This window comes from Elaeis guineensis, chromosome 5 (assembly GCF_000442705.2).
Source record: "Elaeis guineensis isolate ETL-2024a chromosome 5, EG11, whole genome shotgun sequence".
NCBI classification, from domain to species: domain Eukaryota; kingdom Viridiplantae; phylum Streptophyta; class Magnoliopsida; order Arecales; family Arecaceae; genus Elaeis; species Elaeis guineensis.
In genome coordinates this window covers 8,726,894-8,741,155 of record NC_025997.2, presented here as the reverse complement: position 1 = coordinate 8,741,155, position 14,262 = coordinate 8,726,894, and the positions used below count along the sequence as shown (strand labels likewise).

General features: G+C 37.8%; 1 protein-coding gene across 1 annotated transcript; it reads left to right on the top strand.

The window, feature by feature from the left end:
• The first annotated feature begins 462 nt into the window (after window positions 1–462).
• LOC140857743 (transcription repressor OFP17) lies at window positions 463–1,163 on the top strand. Its single transcript, XM_073256947.1, is given in 2 exon segments — window positions 463–1,023; window positions 1,107–1,163. Coding segments are annotated over 2 exon segments (444 nt in total). The 5' UTR covers window positions 463–636.
• Window positions 1,164–14,262: the final 13,099 nt, after the last annotated feature.

Below are 14,262 nucleotides of genomic sequence, written 5' to 3'. Positions count from 1 at the left end.
CAGAGGGAAACACCTTATATTTGCAAGGATATATGTATGTTATTAAAAAACTAATTTTCAAACAAGTACAATAGACAAAAGAGCTGAAGATTCCTGTTTTACCCATGGTACGTAATGAACAACATCATCCTTTTGACCAAGGGGTATGATAAAGAAAGCATCATCCACAGCATATTTCAATTGCAAAGTTTGATGCGGGTCACAGTCTTGATGCGTGTCACAATTGGGTCCATACCATTACACCCGTGCTGTTGGTCCTATACGTTGCCTTTGGCCAGCCGGTAGGTCAAACCTGAACAAGCTCTGGGTCTGAACGCTACATGGCACCGCCCATATCTTAGCTAGCCGTGTAAAACAAATCATTCTTTAGCTAAGAAATCATTCATGACCATCCACTATCCCTCAGGACGGACGTGAAGGCCACCAACCAAAACCTTTTGCCTCTTTAATTTGTTTGTCTATAAGAACTCTTTATCTCAACTTCATTGCTTTAACAAACTCCATTGCTCAAAATCCTAACTAACCATCATATGATCCAAAGCTCCTTCCCCAAAAGAAAAGAAGAGAGAAAGAACAAAAGTCTCAAAGCAAGCATCCCTTTCACTTCCTTCCACCGCACTCCCCAATCATTCCAAGATGCCAACCTTAGCTTCCTTCAACGCAAAGCTCTCCAAGCCATGCACAAAGCTCCTCATGCTCTATAAAAGACCCATCTCCATAAGAGCCTTTAGGTTCCGGTTCCTTCGCAAGATTGGCAGCAAGAAGAACAATTGTAGGAGGAAAATTTGAATGCTCCGGTGGATGCTCCGGCCATCGAGGCGGTCTAAAGTCATTGATAAGGTTGGTGAGCTAAGGAGCATGACCGAAAGGGTTCGAGCACCCTGCCCATCACCGATAACGCCGGCTTATATCAAGATGGCGAGGCTTCGAAGGGCCGATATCGAGGTGGGATCTAATGAGGTAGAGGAGGCATGCCGGAGCTTCAAGAATTATTTGGTGGAGATGATTGTGGAGGAAAGGAATGTGAGGTATTTGATGGATGTCGAGGAACTCCTCTATTGTTGGAATAGTCTGAAGTCTCCTGTCTTTGTTGAATTGGTTTCTAGGTTCTATGGAGAGCTATGCAAGGACTTGTTCTCAAGCAGGGAATGTGAGGTGATTGATGATACTTGTGCCAATTCATGAAGCATTAGGTCTGTTGTTGAAACTAAAAGATTGTGATTCTTCCTTTTATTGTTGGCTTGGATTGAGAAGATTATGTTCACAATGTTGATACTAATGCAGTATGTTCTTTTTCAGTGTTGGCATGTAAGCTAACCATTCACCTTCCCTTTTGTATTGAACTAGTCATTCTTCAAACTTCAATAAGATGCAGCTGTACTAAGGCCTGTTTGTGTACTCCTTTTGCGTCGGGTCTGTCGGCCCGCCCAAGTTCCATCCTGCGCTTTTTTAACTAAAAAATCAGGGTGGGCCGGGCCTGATACTGCCCACACAGGATTCAGGCTAGGCAACGTTGGCTTTATACGAGCCAACCATAAATGGATTCAGGGAAGCTTAGCAGCAGGGATATAATGTTAGAGCTTTTGAAAATAATATGATTGTTTTAAATTTTTACTGAAAGCACCTGATGAGTTTAACTAGTGTTTATGATTTAATATATGAGATGCATTATTGCTTTTCGTTTGTGTCAATATAACAATTAGAATGATCTTGATGCTGAGATGATAATCCTGATGATACTGTAAAATTCTTTAGGTGCTATGCTATCAAATTTATTAGTTTATAACCTTGGGAGTAAATGCAGTTCAAGCAAATATTTATCAACAGAAAATGGAGACTCAAATTAGGTGAACTAACAGAGATTTCACCCGTCCTGGTTCTGAAAACAAGTGTGAAGCTGTCACATAGGATATAATCATCTGACAAAGCTTCAGTCTTCACAGCCCTCCTTAATCAAATTAACTGTTAAATGTAAGAGAGAAAATTCAGTCTTAAATATCAGCTATTTTGATCATTTATTTTATTTTATTCAAAAAACATACACACACACTATTACACTTAGGAGATGGATAAGAACGGATGTTTTGAGCTTTTATTTATTTTGTCTTAAAGATCAGCTTTTATTTAAAAGCTAGATGTACACCGTTGGACATGGGTGAACTTACCTAGCCTAAGTATCTACAATGCTTTAGAGAGTTTGGTTATGATGGTAGGGATTCAAAAAATTATACATGAACTAGAAAACTGTGAAGGAATTTTTGGAAAGAAATCATGCGTTTTGCATGAGATGAACATCATAGTCTGTACGGTTTTCAAACTTCAAAAAATTTATAAATTATTATAATAACAATTCTTTTTCCCAATAATTTAAGTATAATTCTTGTTTTGATACAAATAATTTATGTATAATTCTCAAAAATTAGAATTTGCGGAATGGTCAACTTTGTATAAACTCGAATATTAAGATATCGTGGGAATTGAAAAAATATTTTGCATATTTTCATTTGTCTTAGATGTCTAACACCTTAACTGATGCACTCATTGATATAAATTATTTTAGAAAGAGATGAAACTAAAGTTTCTGGAGAGTTAAACTCTGACGGTTCATTAGTAAAAGAATCGAAAATTATTTCATAATAAGTCATCCTAACATATATCTATTACACTTTGAACAGTTGTAGCCAGAGGGCATAATAATATATATTTTTTCTTAACAACTAGAATTCACACATGAGAGGAAAGATAAAAATGTATGAAGTCTATCATTCTATGAGTTTGGAGTTCAAATTTTCATAAGCAGGTCAAAATTAAAAACTAAAAATAAAAAATAAAAAAAAAATCTGTTATTATTCTCTTTTATATAAGTCTTCTTAACCACCTTTTTCCTCCAATTTTTTGTGCTATTGGTAGTGTCAATTCTGAAAAGTTCTTATTATATATGATAAAACACTAGGAGGAAGCATTGATGCATGTGGTCCAAACATATACTCTGGAGAAATAGAAATATAGAAAAATATAATCCACCAACATTATAGAAGGGAGCATATTCCACATGTGAGCTGAATTGATATTTGAGAGCAAAAAATTTTTAATTCATTCACCAAAATAAATAAAAGGAACATTTTTAACTTCTTTTAAATAGGATAGATAGGTTTATTGGTTAAAGGTCTGTCAGTATCCCATTCAAACTTAGTTGCTGATTGATGGGACACTTCCACGTCGGGCCTCGACTTTGATTTTTAGAAGTTTTAAATTTTTAAACCCTCCTATTTAATACTGCGTGGTACATCATGTATGTTGTCATCATCTTTATGAGCTTTCAATGCAAGTGTATCATTAAGTATTAAGATAGTCATTAAAGTCATCATAGACCTCTCCAAGGCTATGTGGATGGAGCCTATATTAAAGCTCCACGATCATAAGACATTTCGAACCTTGTGCAAGTATTCTCTTCCACCTAGAGATTTCTCCCCTCTCAAATCTCCTCTCTTTCTATTCTTTGACCTACTCTCCCTCCTTTCTTCACAAATTGAAAGAGTCTTTTTAGTCGGACATCCATAGATTATGTTTGTGATAGAAGACTTTGGGCTGAGTCGGATTTGATCTAGCACTCAACATAGAAGGCTTTGGATCGAGCTGGGTTCGTTACTCTTTGGAGAAGATTTTACTAAATATCTATATGATAGGGCAAAATCCATTCTCAATACAGTATTCTTACACATCTTGTTCCAAGCACATCTCTACAGCTTTCTTATATTAAATTTTATAATTATTTGACCTATTTTATTTTTTAATGCTATTACTAGCAATTTTAGCATAACTTTCAAAATAGTATCCAGCGATCTAAGAATGAATTTGGATATTTCTTACTGATTGCTAGTATTTGCATGCTATAAATATATGGTATTAATTTTGATGTAAAATTTGTTATGAAATGTTTTTATAGTTGAGCCTGTTAACTAATTTATATAGAGAAGTGCTCAAATTAGTTTTTTAATTTAAAAGTCATTTGTATCTTGTATGAATATTTTTTAAAAAACCAAAATCCACTAAACTTGCTCTTTCAAAATTTGTTCAGAAAACTGTAATCCATTTTTTCAAATATAACCCTTAAAATCCATCGCTCTAAAATTCATCCTTAAGACAAAATTCTTATTTTAACTACACAAAAACTAGTGCAAAAATTTCTAGAATTGTTTTTTAAATTAAAACCAGTTATTTCAACTATTCTGAAAATTATGGAAAAGTCTAATTTTATTAGTTGAGGTATCAAAATTCTTTTCTTCATCTTGAAACATGCTGTAGAGCATTTTTTTTTGGTATATTTAGAAATGTATTAATACTTTGTTTAATTACTTTTTTAAGTTTTTTGAAACCTACGCATTAAAGTATATTTAAGCATATAATTATTATCCTGTATTAGAATAATTACTCTCATTTAATACAATTATCTAGTTTACTATTTATTCAGCATTATTGTTACTATTTAATCCCATGCTCACTAATTAATGCATTCATTATATTTATTCACTCTTTATTCATTCATTATATTTATTCACTCTTTATTCATTCATTTAATTTATTCACTCTTTACTCTCATTAATTTAATCAACCCACATTTCATAAATGGCTTTTTTGATGATCATAATGCTATCAAACTTGAACTTTTTTCGAAATATGCAAATACAAAGTGAGATACTGGCTTCTTGGGTTGATTTCTACCATTGAACAACCCCATCCTAAATTTGACTCTATCAAGTTCTCAAAATATCTTTTAAACCACTCACCAAGAAACATCTTTTCCAAATACTCAAATTAAAACCCCTCAGGAAATAAACTTTTATTATTGTCATATAATTCTTAGTGCCTTATCTAATTCTCTTTACAACTTGTACATTGTGACATCATAGGGCCTTGCACACGTATTGTCAACCCATTATAGGCTATTACCTTTAATTGACACTGCTATTATGACCTTATAATGATAGGCCTCTAGAGTTATCTAAACCGAGCTTTTATAAAGTTTTCAGGTTCAATGTCTCAAACACAAGGCAAATCAAGCCTTGTGCGAGTAGCCATTCTCTTTTCCAGAGATTTCTTCTCTTCCGAAGGGCTTCTTTCTTGTCCATTGAATCTTTTCTTTTCCTATTTTTTCCCATTCACCTTTCTTTCTAGTTAAGGAGTTTTCCAGGTCAGACCTATATGCAATAGTGCTTATGATAAGAGACTTCGAACTAAGCCGGGCACATTTACCTTGGGAACAATCTTACAGGATTCCTATACTTGTGGAGGCCATATTCATTCTTAGAGCAGTGTTCTTACACTCCTCATTCCTGGGACATCTCTCTAATTTTCTTACATTAATTAATTTTATACTTGTTTGATATATTCTTAATTTTTTGTGTGCAAGTATTAGCAATTTTAGTATAATTTTTTGAATAGTTTCCAAGGACTACGGCTAAAACTTTGTAAGCAGACCAACTTTTGCACCACGTTAAGTAACAAGGAGCACGCCAACCTAATACCATATAATATATTTGTAAGATAAGAAAAAAACTTGCTTAGTTGATCACAATCTTATGGCTGGACATGCCAATAGGATGATTAGGGGTGGTAATTAGGTCTTTGTCATCCTAAATCTAACTTGTTTATTAAGCGAATCAAAAGTTCGGACATGAATCTAACTCTTTTATTGAACAGGTAACTTAATCCAACTTATAATGGGTTGATCAAGCAAAAATGGTTAAATATATGGTTACAAGAATGATTTTCAAGAGTTATGCTATAGTAGTTAAACGTGAATGTAGCCTTTCTACGCCTAATGGTCTCCTAATCCATAATTAGTGACCTAAGATAAGGTCTTCCACACATACATGTATTTATTCGATCAAACATGCTTTACAAGCAAGCGGGAGAAAATGCTCATCCAAATGGGGAGCACAAAACTTCTAGATATTCCGAGTTTAGTGTTACCACACAGCTCCTTCCTAAGCAATAAACATCCCATATTAGGTGAGACAGCAAGAGGAGGTTGCGTATTGGCCATGCAAAAGAATATTAAAACCTATAAATGGTTTTGTATAATTATAATATAAGCCCCCAGAGACCCTTGAACTAAGCTTTGCTCGGCGTATTGTTATTTTCTAGATGCCATCGTGATTTTTATCTGCTTTTTTTAGTTAATTTTATTAAATTTTGAGAAAAAGTGAACCCTCTCCTAAGTTTTGAAGGAAACAAACCTAAACCAATTAAAATAATCAATATTTTAACAACACTTCTATTTCAGTGTGTGTCCTCATGCTCCTTGAGACTTGGGAGTTGTCCCTTTGGCTCATGTCGGATATGTGCCCAAAAAAAAAAAAAAAAAAAAAAAAAATCCCTGCAACCGACGTTGCCGTCTGGTCTTCCTTCTTCCGTGACTTCAGAGAAACCCAAAAGAATTACGCGGGCTCCGGAGCATTTCAAGTCTTTCCCATTGCCATCATATACAGAGATGATTGATGACCAAACCCTGTCCCATCTGTGAAGCCACATGGAGTCTGTGCTGGGAATGAGATAAACTATAAAGCATGGTAGAGTATAAAATAGTCAAGTGGGTGGTCCTCCAATCCCCTCGAAATTATTAATCACGATACTTGTTCTCCCGTCACAGGCCTCACATGAGCCTGGATTTCTCAGGCAAAGCTGGTGACGGTCTTATCCTTGCACGCTTTCGAAAAGAAAAAGATAAAGGTCACTTTTACTTTGAGAAACAATTCAATGGGTCCAATTTCTCAAAATCAGGGAAGCATGTCCAATTTATGGGCCCCGTGAGGATAGTGGTCTTCGTGGATGGCATAGAGGATCAATTGGGTCGTTCTCAGGTCTCTTTTCTGGACCGGTTATGCTAACGTAAAATATGATATCTAGTTCTATTCGGTATTGTAGGTGAGACTTGACGTAATCCAATCAATTGCCAAGGTCCACTTATCTCTTTGAATGGTGCTTGTTGAGGATTCTTTTTTTAATTCTTGGTAGGCCTGGTCTATACTGGAAGCGAGGCGGGCATTTGAACACTTGGGCCAAGTCTACGCAAGGATGTGATCATTGTCTGATGCTTTTTGGTAGGTGATGCATATTATTAAGGTGCAATTTTGATGTTGAAATATGGTGTTCAATCATCGCCCGTTGTCTAAGCACTACCGTTTATTACGGCCGTTGTCGTATCAAATAGAAGGTCTCACACGGAAGTTTGAACTGGACGGGACCAGGATTTTCTTTTGATTTACTGACTCTGTTATTCATAACTCAAAAAAAGTTTACATCACTGGGATAAAGTACTATTAGTGTCTGAACCTTAGTCAAGATGACTATTATCTTTTGCGAGTTAGGTAAGAGATCAGAAACTTGATTATATATAAAGTTGGTTATCATTTAAATATCTAAATAATTAAAAAATAAATAAATTATAAAAATATCTCATTAATTTTAATCCAATTTCACTTACATCTCCTTAATTTTAAAAATATTAAACTAATCATTCAAATTTTTGAGATATTACATGATAATTTTAGTATTTTATCTCCGTTAAAAGAATGATGTTATATGATCATTACATGATATTATAAAATGAGTAAACTACCCATATCCCTATTTTCTCTCTCCTTTTTCCTTTGTTGCTAACATCCCTCCTCCCCTTTCCTCCTTTCCTCTTCTCCCTTTCCTCCTCACATCCTTCTCTTTCTTATCGTTCTCCTCCTCCAATCCCGCTATAGGCCACCTCTCCACGATGGCTCCATCCATCTCTGTCTATTTCTGACCGATGACCTCTTCTTCCCCCTCCTCATCTACTTTTTTCCCTTATCTATTTCCTTCTTCAAACCCATCTGTGAGCCCTCTCCCTCCACGATAGTTCTCTCCATCTTCACTACTTCTCATAGACAATCCTTCTTCCCCCTCCCCTCCATCCTCACCCCTTTCTCCTCTTTGTCCCAGCCTATATATGAGTCCTCCCGCTCCATGACATCTCCCTCCATCCCTATCCCTTTCATGTGGGCAATCCGCCGTTCTCCCTCCTCTTTTTCCTCCTCACTCCTTTCTTATCCTCGTTTGTCTCCTCTAATCCTACCCATGAAGCATTCATCTCGATCCCTTCCTTGCCAACGACCATTCTTATATGAGCGAAGGATATTTTCATCTATTGAAATGATAAACTAACATCGTTTGTTAATAAATAAATGATAGAATCATTTTGTAGTATCTCAAAAATTTGAAAGATTAATTTAATATTTTTAAAGTTGAAAAAATGTAACTAAAATCAGGATAAAATTAAGAGAATGTTCCTTTAATTTATCTAAAGAAAAAAATTCTATGACTAGTGAATTCGTTTATTGTAAATCTAGGCTTTGATTTAAGTGAAGTGGTATAGGGTAGCAAGAAGTAATGGATCCTATAAAATCTCCGATAACTAAAGGCTTGTTTAGATATTTCTATATGTTTAGATCAAAAATCTAATAGGATTCATAGATTGAATCATTTAGTTAAGCATCGCCCCCTATTAACTCAATGTCATTCAGTCTAAATTTCATGGGAAGAAAGAAAAATCTTTGTAGATTTTTTTTTAATGTAATTCAAAAATTAAGATCTAGATTGAATTTGGATAGACACCGGAAATATAAGATGGACGAACAAATAGACTCGGTTTCAACAGAAATTTTAGTCAAATTCTGAAAGTTTATCCAATCGGGCTCCAAAGAGAGAAAAAAAGGAGCATGAGCATGTGAAGCAAGCTGTCATGGAGGACTGCCTAGGAGAAGCCAATTATGGCTGCAATTCCTATGATGAGATATGAAAGAGAAGAGCACGGGAATGCGAACCAAGTTGATACGGAGGAAGACATACGGGAATTAAATTGGCTGCAATTCGTATGATAATACGTGATGAGGTTCCTCTTGTTTAGCAAAGTTAAGGATGCGCATGGTTATGTTTTTTGATTTTTAATTGTTATTTTTTAAAAATATTTTTTATTTTTATTATAAAATAAAAATAAAAAAATAAAAAGAATGGAGGAAAAGAAGATAAGGGAAGAATGGCGGCCGCAATGGGTAATGAGGAGGCGGAGGAGAGGCCTGGCAAGAAAAGGAAGGCGGCAATGGAGGAGGTGGGTCATGGCGAGATAGGAAAGGAGGGGCAGAAAGAGAGCCAATGAAAAAAAGTGATGGCGTGAGAGATGGTGAGGATCAGGAGGTCAGATGTTTGAAGAGGGAGAGGTGATAAGTATCGGATCTGGATAAATCGAAAATAAATTTTAAAAAATAAAAAAAATTCATAAAAAATAATTATTTTATTTTTTAAATTTTTAATTTTTATAATGCTACCAAATATTTTTTTAATTTTTATTTTTTAAAAATTAAAAAAAAAACTTTTTAATGGTTAACCAAACACGCCCGAGGTGTTTAGCTTTTTTTTCTTTTTCGTGAAATAATGCTAGATGGTGCTTTTAAATGTGAGGAAAAAAATTGTTGTACCAGTGTAGTATAAGCGACTTCATGTGATTCACAAGAGGCTGCCAATAGCGTGCCATGCGGATGCCCATAAAAATGGGAATTTTTTTGTGAGTTGAGAGCATCCTATATCTTTTTAATTTTCATTTTTTATCCTAATTTGCTAGAATGGCTGAGATGGAAGGATAATATAATTATATATGGCATCAATTTTTTTATGTCAAGCAAATTAGATTGACCATGCTCTAGATGTGCTGATCTATGAGTAGTTTTTTTTTTTTTTCTTTTTGTCTTTCTGTCTAAAGAGAGTTTGGTGGTGGACGTTGTAAAACATATAGGTATCAAATGATACGAGAGTAAATACCACATACATTGTCTGACCAAACAAAGTCTTTAAGTTCGAAGGCAAGGTTAATCTTGACTCCAAATGTGTGAAAAGTATTTTAGAAACTCAAACTTTTTGAGAGTATGGTAGTTATTCACTAGCATTCAGGTTTGAATCTAAGGCTCGAGCTTACCAGATACAAACTCTTTTGGTGGAACAGGCATGAGGTCGGTGATATCTTCAGATGGATTAAGGGGTGGAGGTAGATATTATGGAGTTGCAGAAGAGAGAGGATCAAGAGGAGTTCAAGAGTCTAACTAGAGGGAGCTTTGCCATAAGCTCTCAAGCACCATTCTTTGCTGAGACAGCAAGAGATGCTATGGAGGCAAAAATTCAGAATGCAGTGAATCAAGGAGGGTGATACAAGCACCAGATTCTTTCATCAGTCCATCAAGATTCGAAGGTCTGCCAACCGTATTAGACAGCTCAAAGAGAGCGACGGTAGACTGGTGGATGACAGTGAGGAGATCAGGGAGTAGATCTTTCAATTCTTCAGAGCACGATGGACGGCATCTTTGGGCGATGGCACAGCCTTCCAGAGATCCCGACCCGTGGTCCGTGTCTCCAATCAGGATAATGAGGCCCTTGCTTGTCCGATGTCTGCTGAGGAGGTTCGAGAAGCCCTTTGGTCTCTGGGGGAGGATAAAGCCCCTAGACTGGATGGTTTTCCCCCTCTTCTTTTGTCCATATTGGCCTATCATCCGAGGGGAGGTGGTGGAGGCTGTGCAGACAGTCTTCGATTCTAGAGGTATCCCAGTTGAATGGAAGAAGATCTTGATTACTCTCATTTCGAAACATCCCAATGCATTTAATCCGAGACACTTCAGATCGATTAGCCTTTGCATAACTCTCTATAAAGTATGTGCTGGGAATTTGGTTGGGCGGCTGAAGCCAATTGTCCCTCGTCTGATTAATCCTGAGCAGAAAGCCTTTGTTAGTGGCTGATGCATCTTTGACAACATCCTGATCGCCTATGAGTTTAGGCATGACCTGCAGCATGCCCCCGGCTATCAAAATCTTATGGCGATCTAGCTCGATATTGAGCGGACATATGATCGGATGAGCTAGTGCTTCCTACAACAGATGCTTTAGAAGCTCGACTTCCAGGATAAGGCATCAGTTGGATCATAGACTGTGTGGAGCATTCAAATTTTCCCATTTTGATCAATGATGCTCCAATGGAGTTCTTTTACTTGAGGTTGGATTACGAAAAGGTTACTTTCTTTCCTCCTACCGATTTATTTTATGTGCTGATGCTCTGTCCCGGGCATTGAGGGTGGCGATTCAAGAGTCGGAGCTAGACCCCTATTGGCCCGCCCTTGAGGTCCAGCCTCTATCGCATCTCCTTTTTGTAGATGATTGTCTCTTAATTAGACAAGCCATGATCCAAAATGCGAGGTATTTTACCTCTATCATAGAGGTCTACTGTCGGACTTTGGATCAACTAGTGAATCCACAGAAATCCATAATCATTTTCAGTCCCAAGATGAGGAACCAGATGAAGCAGGCAATCCGAAAGAGATTGGGGATCCAAGAGCACACCAGAGCCCTGACCTATCCGGGTTTTCCTCTCACTGGGCGGCACCTTCGGAGGGCTGACTGCAGGCTCATGGAGCAGCGGATCCAGGATCGTCTCGAGAGCTGGCATGCCAACGCCCTCTCCATGATGGATAGGATGATGCTCGTGAGATCGATCCTAAGTACCATTCCCGTTTACCTTCTAGCGAACACCATTGTGCTAAGCTCTTGTCTGAGGTGGCTGGAGCATTTTTTCTAACAGTTCCTATGGGGCTCAGGGCGTGATGATCGTGAGATCCATTTGCTGCCCTAAGAGGTGGTCTGCCAGTCGATCAAGGATGGAGACCTTGGGATTTAGTCTTTGTTTGTCAGGAGGGAGGCTCTAATTGTCAGGCATGCTATCAAATTCTTTTTTCAGTCGGATGGTTCGTGGAGCAGGGTGATGAGGGCTCGATATGGTTCGTGAAGTCAGGAGTCTGAGGTTCGGGCTACTCGCGACCACTCTTTCATCTGAAAAGAGATTTGTGCTCGTACCCCAACAGTCTTAGCTCAAGTCAGATGATTGGTTGGAGATGGAAGGTCAGTGGATGTGAGCCAAGATGCCTGAATTTTCAGTTTACCCCTTATCCAATGGCTGACTTTTGTCAGCACCGAGATGGAGGACTAGCTTCGCATTTGTAACCTGATTACTTCTAATAGCAGGGGTTGGAGAGCTCAGGATATCATCCATCTATTCGGTGGTCAGCTTGCAAATCGGATCCTCACCATTCTGATTCCTATCCATCACAACCATGATGTGAGAGTGTGGGGTCGATCTTGTTGCCCAAAAGCACCCTTGAGTGATCTATCCGAGATCTATAGGCTTGTGGCGAGTTTCAAGATTGAGGCTATCTGAATCTGGAAGATGGCTGCCCATCCTAGGGTACAACTCTTTCTCTGGAAGATTGCTTGGGACCATCTTCCGACGTGCACTTTACTCCGAGACAGAGGTATGGAGTTCGAGGTGTTTTGTCCGGTATGCGGGTTAGAGGATGAGTTGATAGAGCATGCTCTCTTGCGATGCTCGAAAGCGAGGATGGTATGGAGTATGGGTGGTCAGTCATAGGAGGCGAGCGATGATCCTTGACTAGATCATCTCTTAGATGTGATCCATCGGAGTACAGTAGAGAGGTCTATCTGTGCCTAGGAGAGTAGGATGGTGTATATCACCTACCAGATCTAGCTCTTTAGGAATAGTCTGGTGTTCGATACTGAGGTGACTCCTACTCACTGTGTATTGAAGAGGGCCTACTGCTTGGCTGCTGAGTTCAGCCATTTTGATACTGCCGGCCCGCACCTTGATGCATCCAACTCCTAGGGCCTCCTTGCTGCTACTACAGCAATTCAAAAAATTATTTTCATTTCTTGGGTGCTCCCTCCTTCAGGATGTATCAAGGTAAACTTTGACAGCAATGTCAGAGGTGGTAGGAGTGGTGCTGGCTTCATCATCCACGGATTTGACATTCGATTGCTGGCAGTAGGGGAATCACCTCTATTGGAGCCTTCCGTCCCAGGTGCTGAGCTCCGTGCCACTTGGACGGCATTATCCATGCCCAACAGGAGTTGCAGGTAGAGAGAATCATGATTGAGGAAGACTCAACTACCGTGATAGGCTAAATTCGGAGTAACACATCACAGTCTGAGGCCCATCTACTTCTCCACGATATTCGACTCTGCCTTCGTGACTTCACTGTGGTTTTTATTCAATACATCTTTCGGAAGGCGAACAATGCCATTGGTTGGATTGCTTTCTTTGTGGCTGAGCATACTGGTGAATAAACTTAACATCAGGGTCAAATCTGCCCCCAAGTTGTAAGGATATTTTATTTTTTGATCTTTTGGGATGTACTCATACTAGATCAGAGCAAATATCCATTTGTATCAAAAAAAAAATCTAAAATCCTTCGTTCAAGAAATAGATTCCAATCAGCCCAGCTACTTGTTGTTGACACCAATTAGAAGATTTGCAAAAGATTTGGCCTACTTTTGTTGAGATCCAAGCCCTCTATCCAAAGCTTCCATCTTTTTTCTTCTCATGATAATTATAAAAGTCACCACGGCTCCGTAGATTTTCTTGAAGCAGTCACGATCTCCCAAAAAGAAAATGGCAGACAATTGTTCAAACAAGCAAGAAATTTCTATTGAGACAAAATTTATGAAACAAAACCGAAGCTTTTTCCTTTTTCTTTTCTTTGGGTTGGAAGAACATAACCTAATTCAACCATTAGTCAAGAATATATCCGTTAACTATATTGGTGCCATAATATCATATCATGGAAGTTTCGGCCGTGATATTGGCACCTCTTTGCACGTCAGCCTCATCTCGCACGTCAACCTCATCTCGCCCTAAAACCTACATACCAATCTAGCACCTAAGCTCTCAGCTTATATCGTATTTAATGTGCATATCACACTAGATGATAGACAATTGAGTTGATGTTTCAGAGAAAATAGTCACAATATTTTAAAAGTTATGAGTAAATCAGGCTCATTTGGCAGACCAAACTTGCCCATATTTTATGCTTCATTTGGAGGACTAGTCTAAAGCATCACAAATGGTAACACTCTAGCTTGGTTTGGACCTTTTAAAAAAAAAAAAGTTGGTTTGGATCATTGTTGCTCATGCATTTTTCAGAACAGGTATAACTTGTTTGAAGTGGCTGAAAAATCTGTAAATGAAAAACAAACTACCATTGATTTTAATATACAATAAAAAAGGTCATATCAATGGTATCATTTGTATCAATCTTACTAGTATCTTTCCCTGCATACCATATAGAATGCTACTTATAATGGTAGGAGGCAAGCAGTGTATATTGACCAGAAAACACTTTGAGG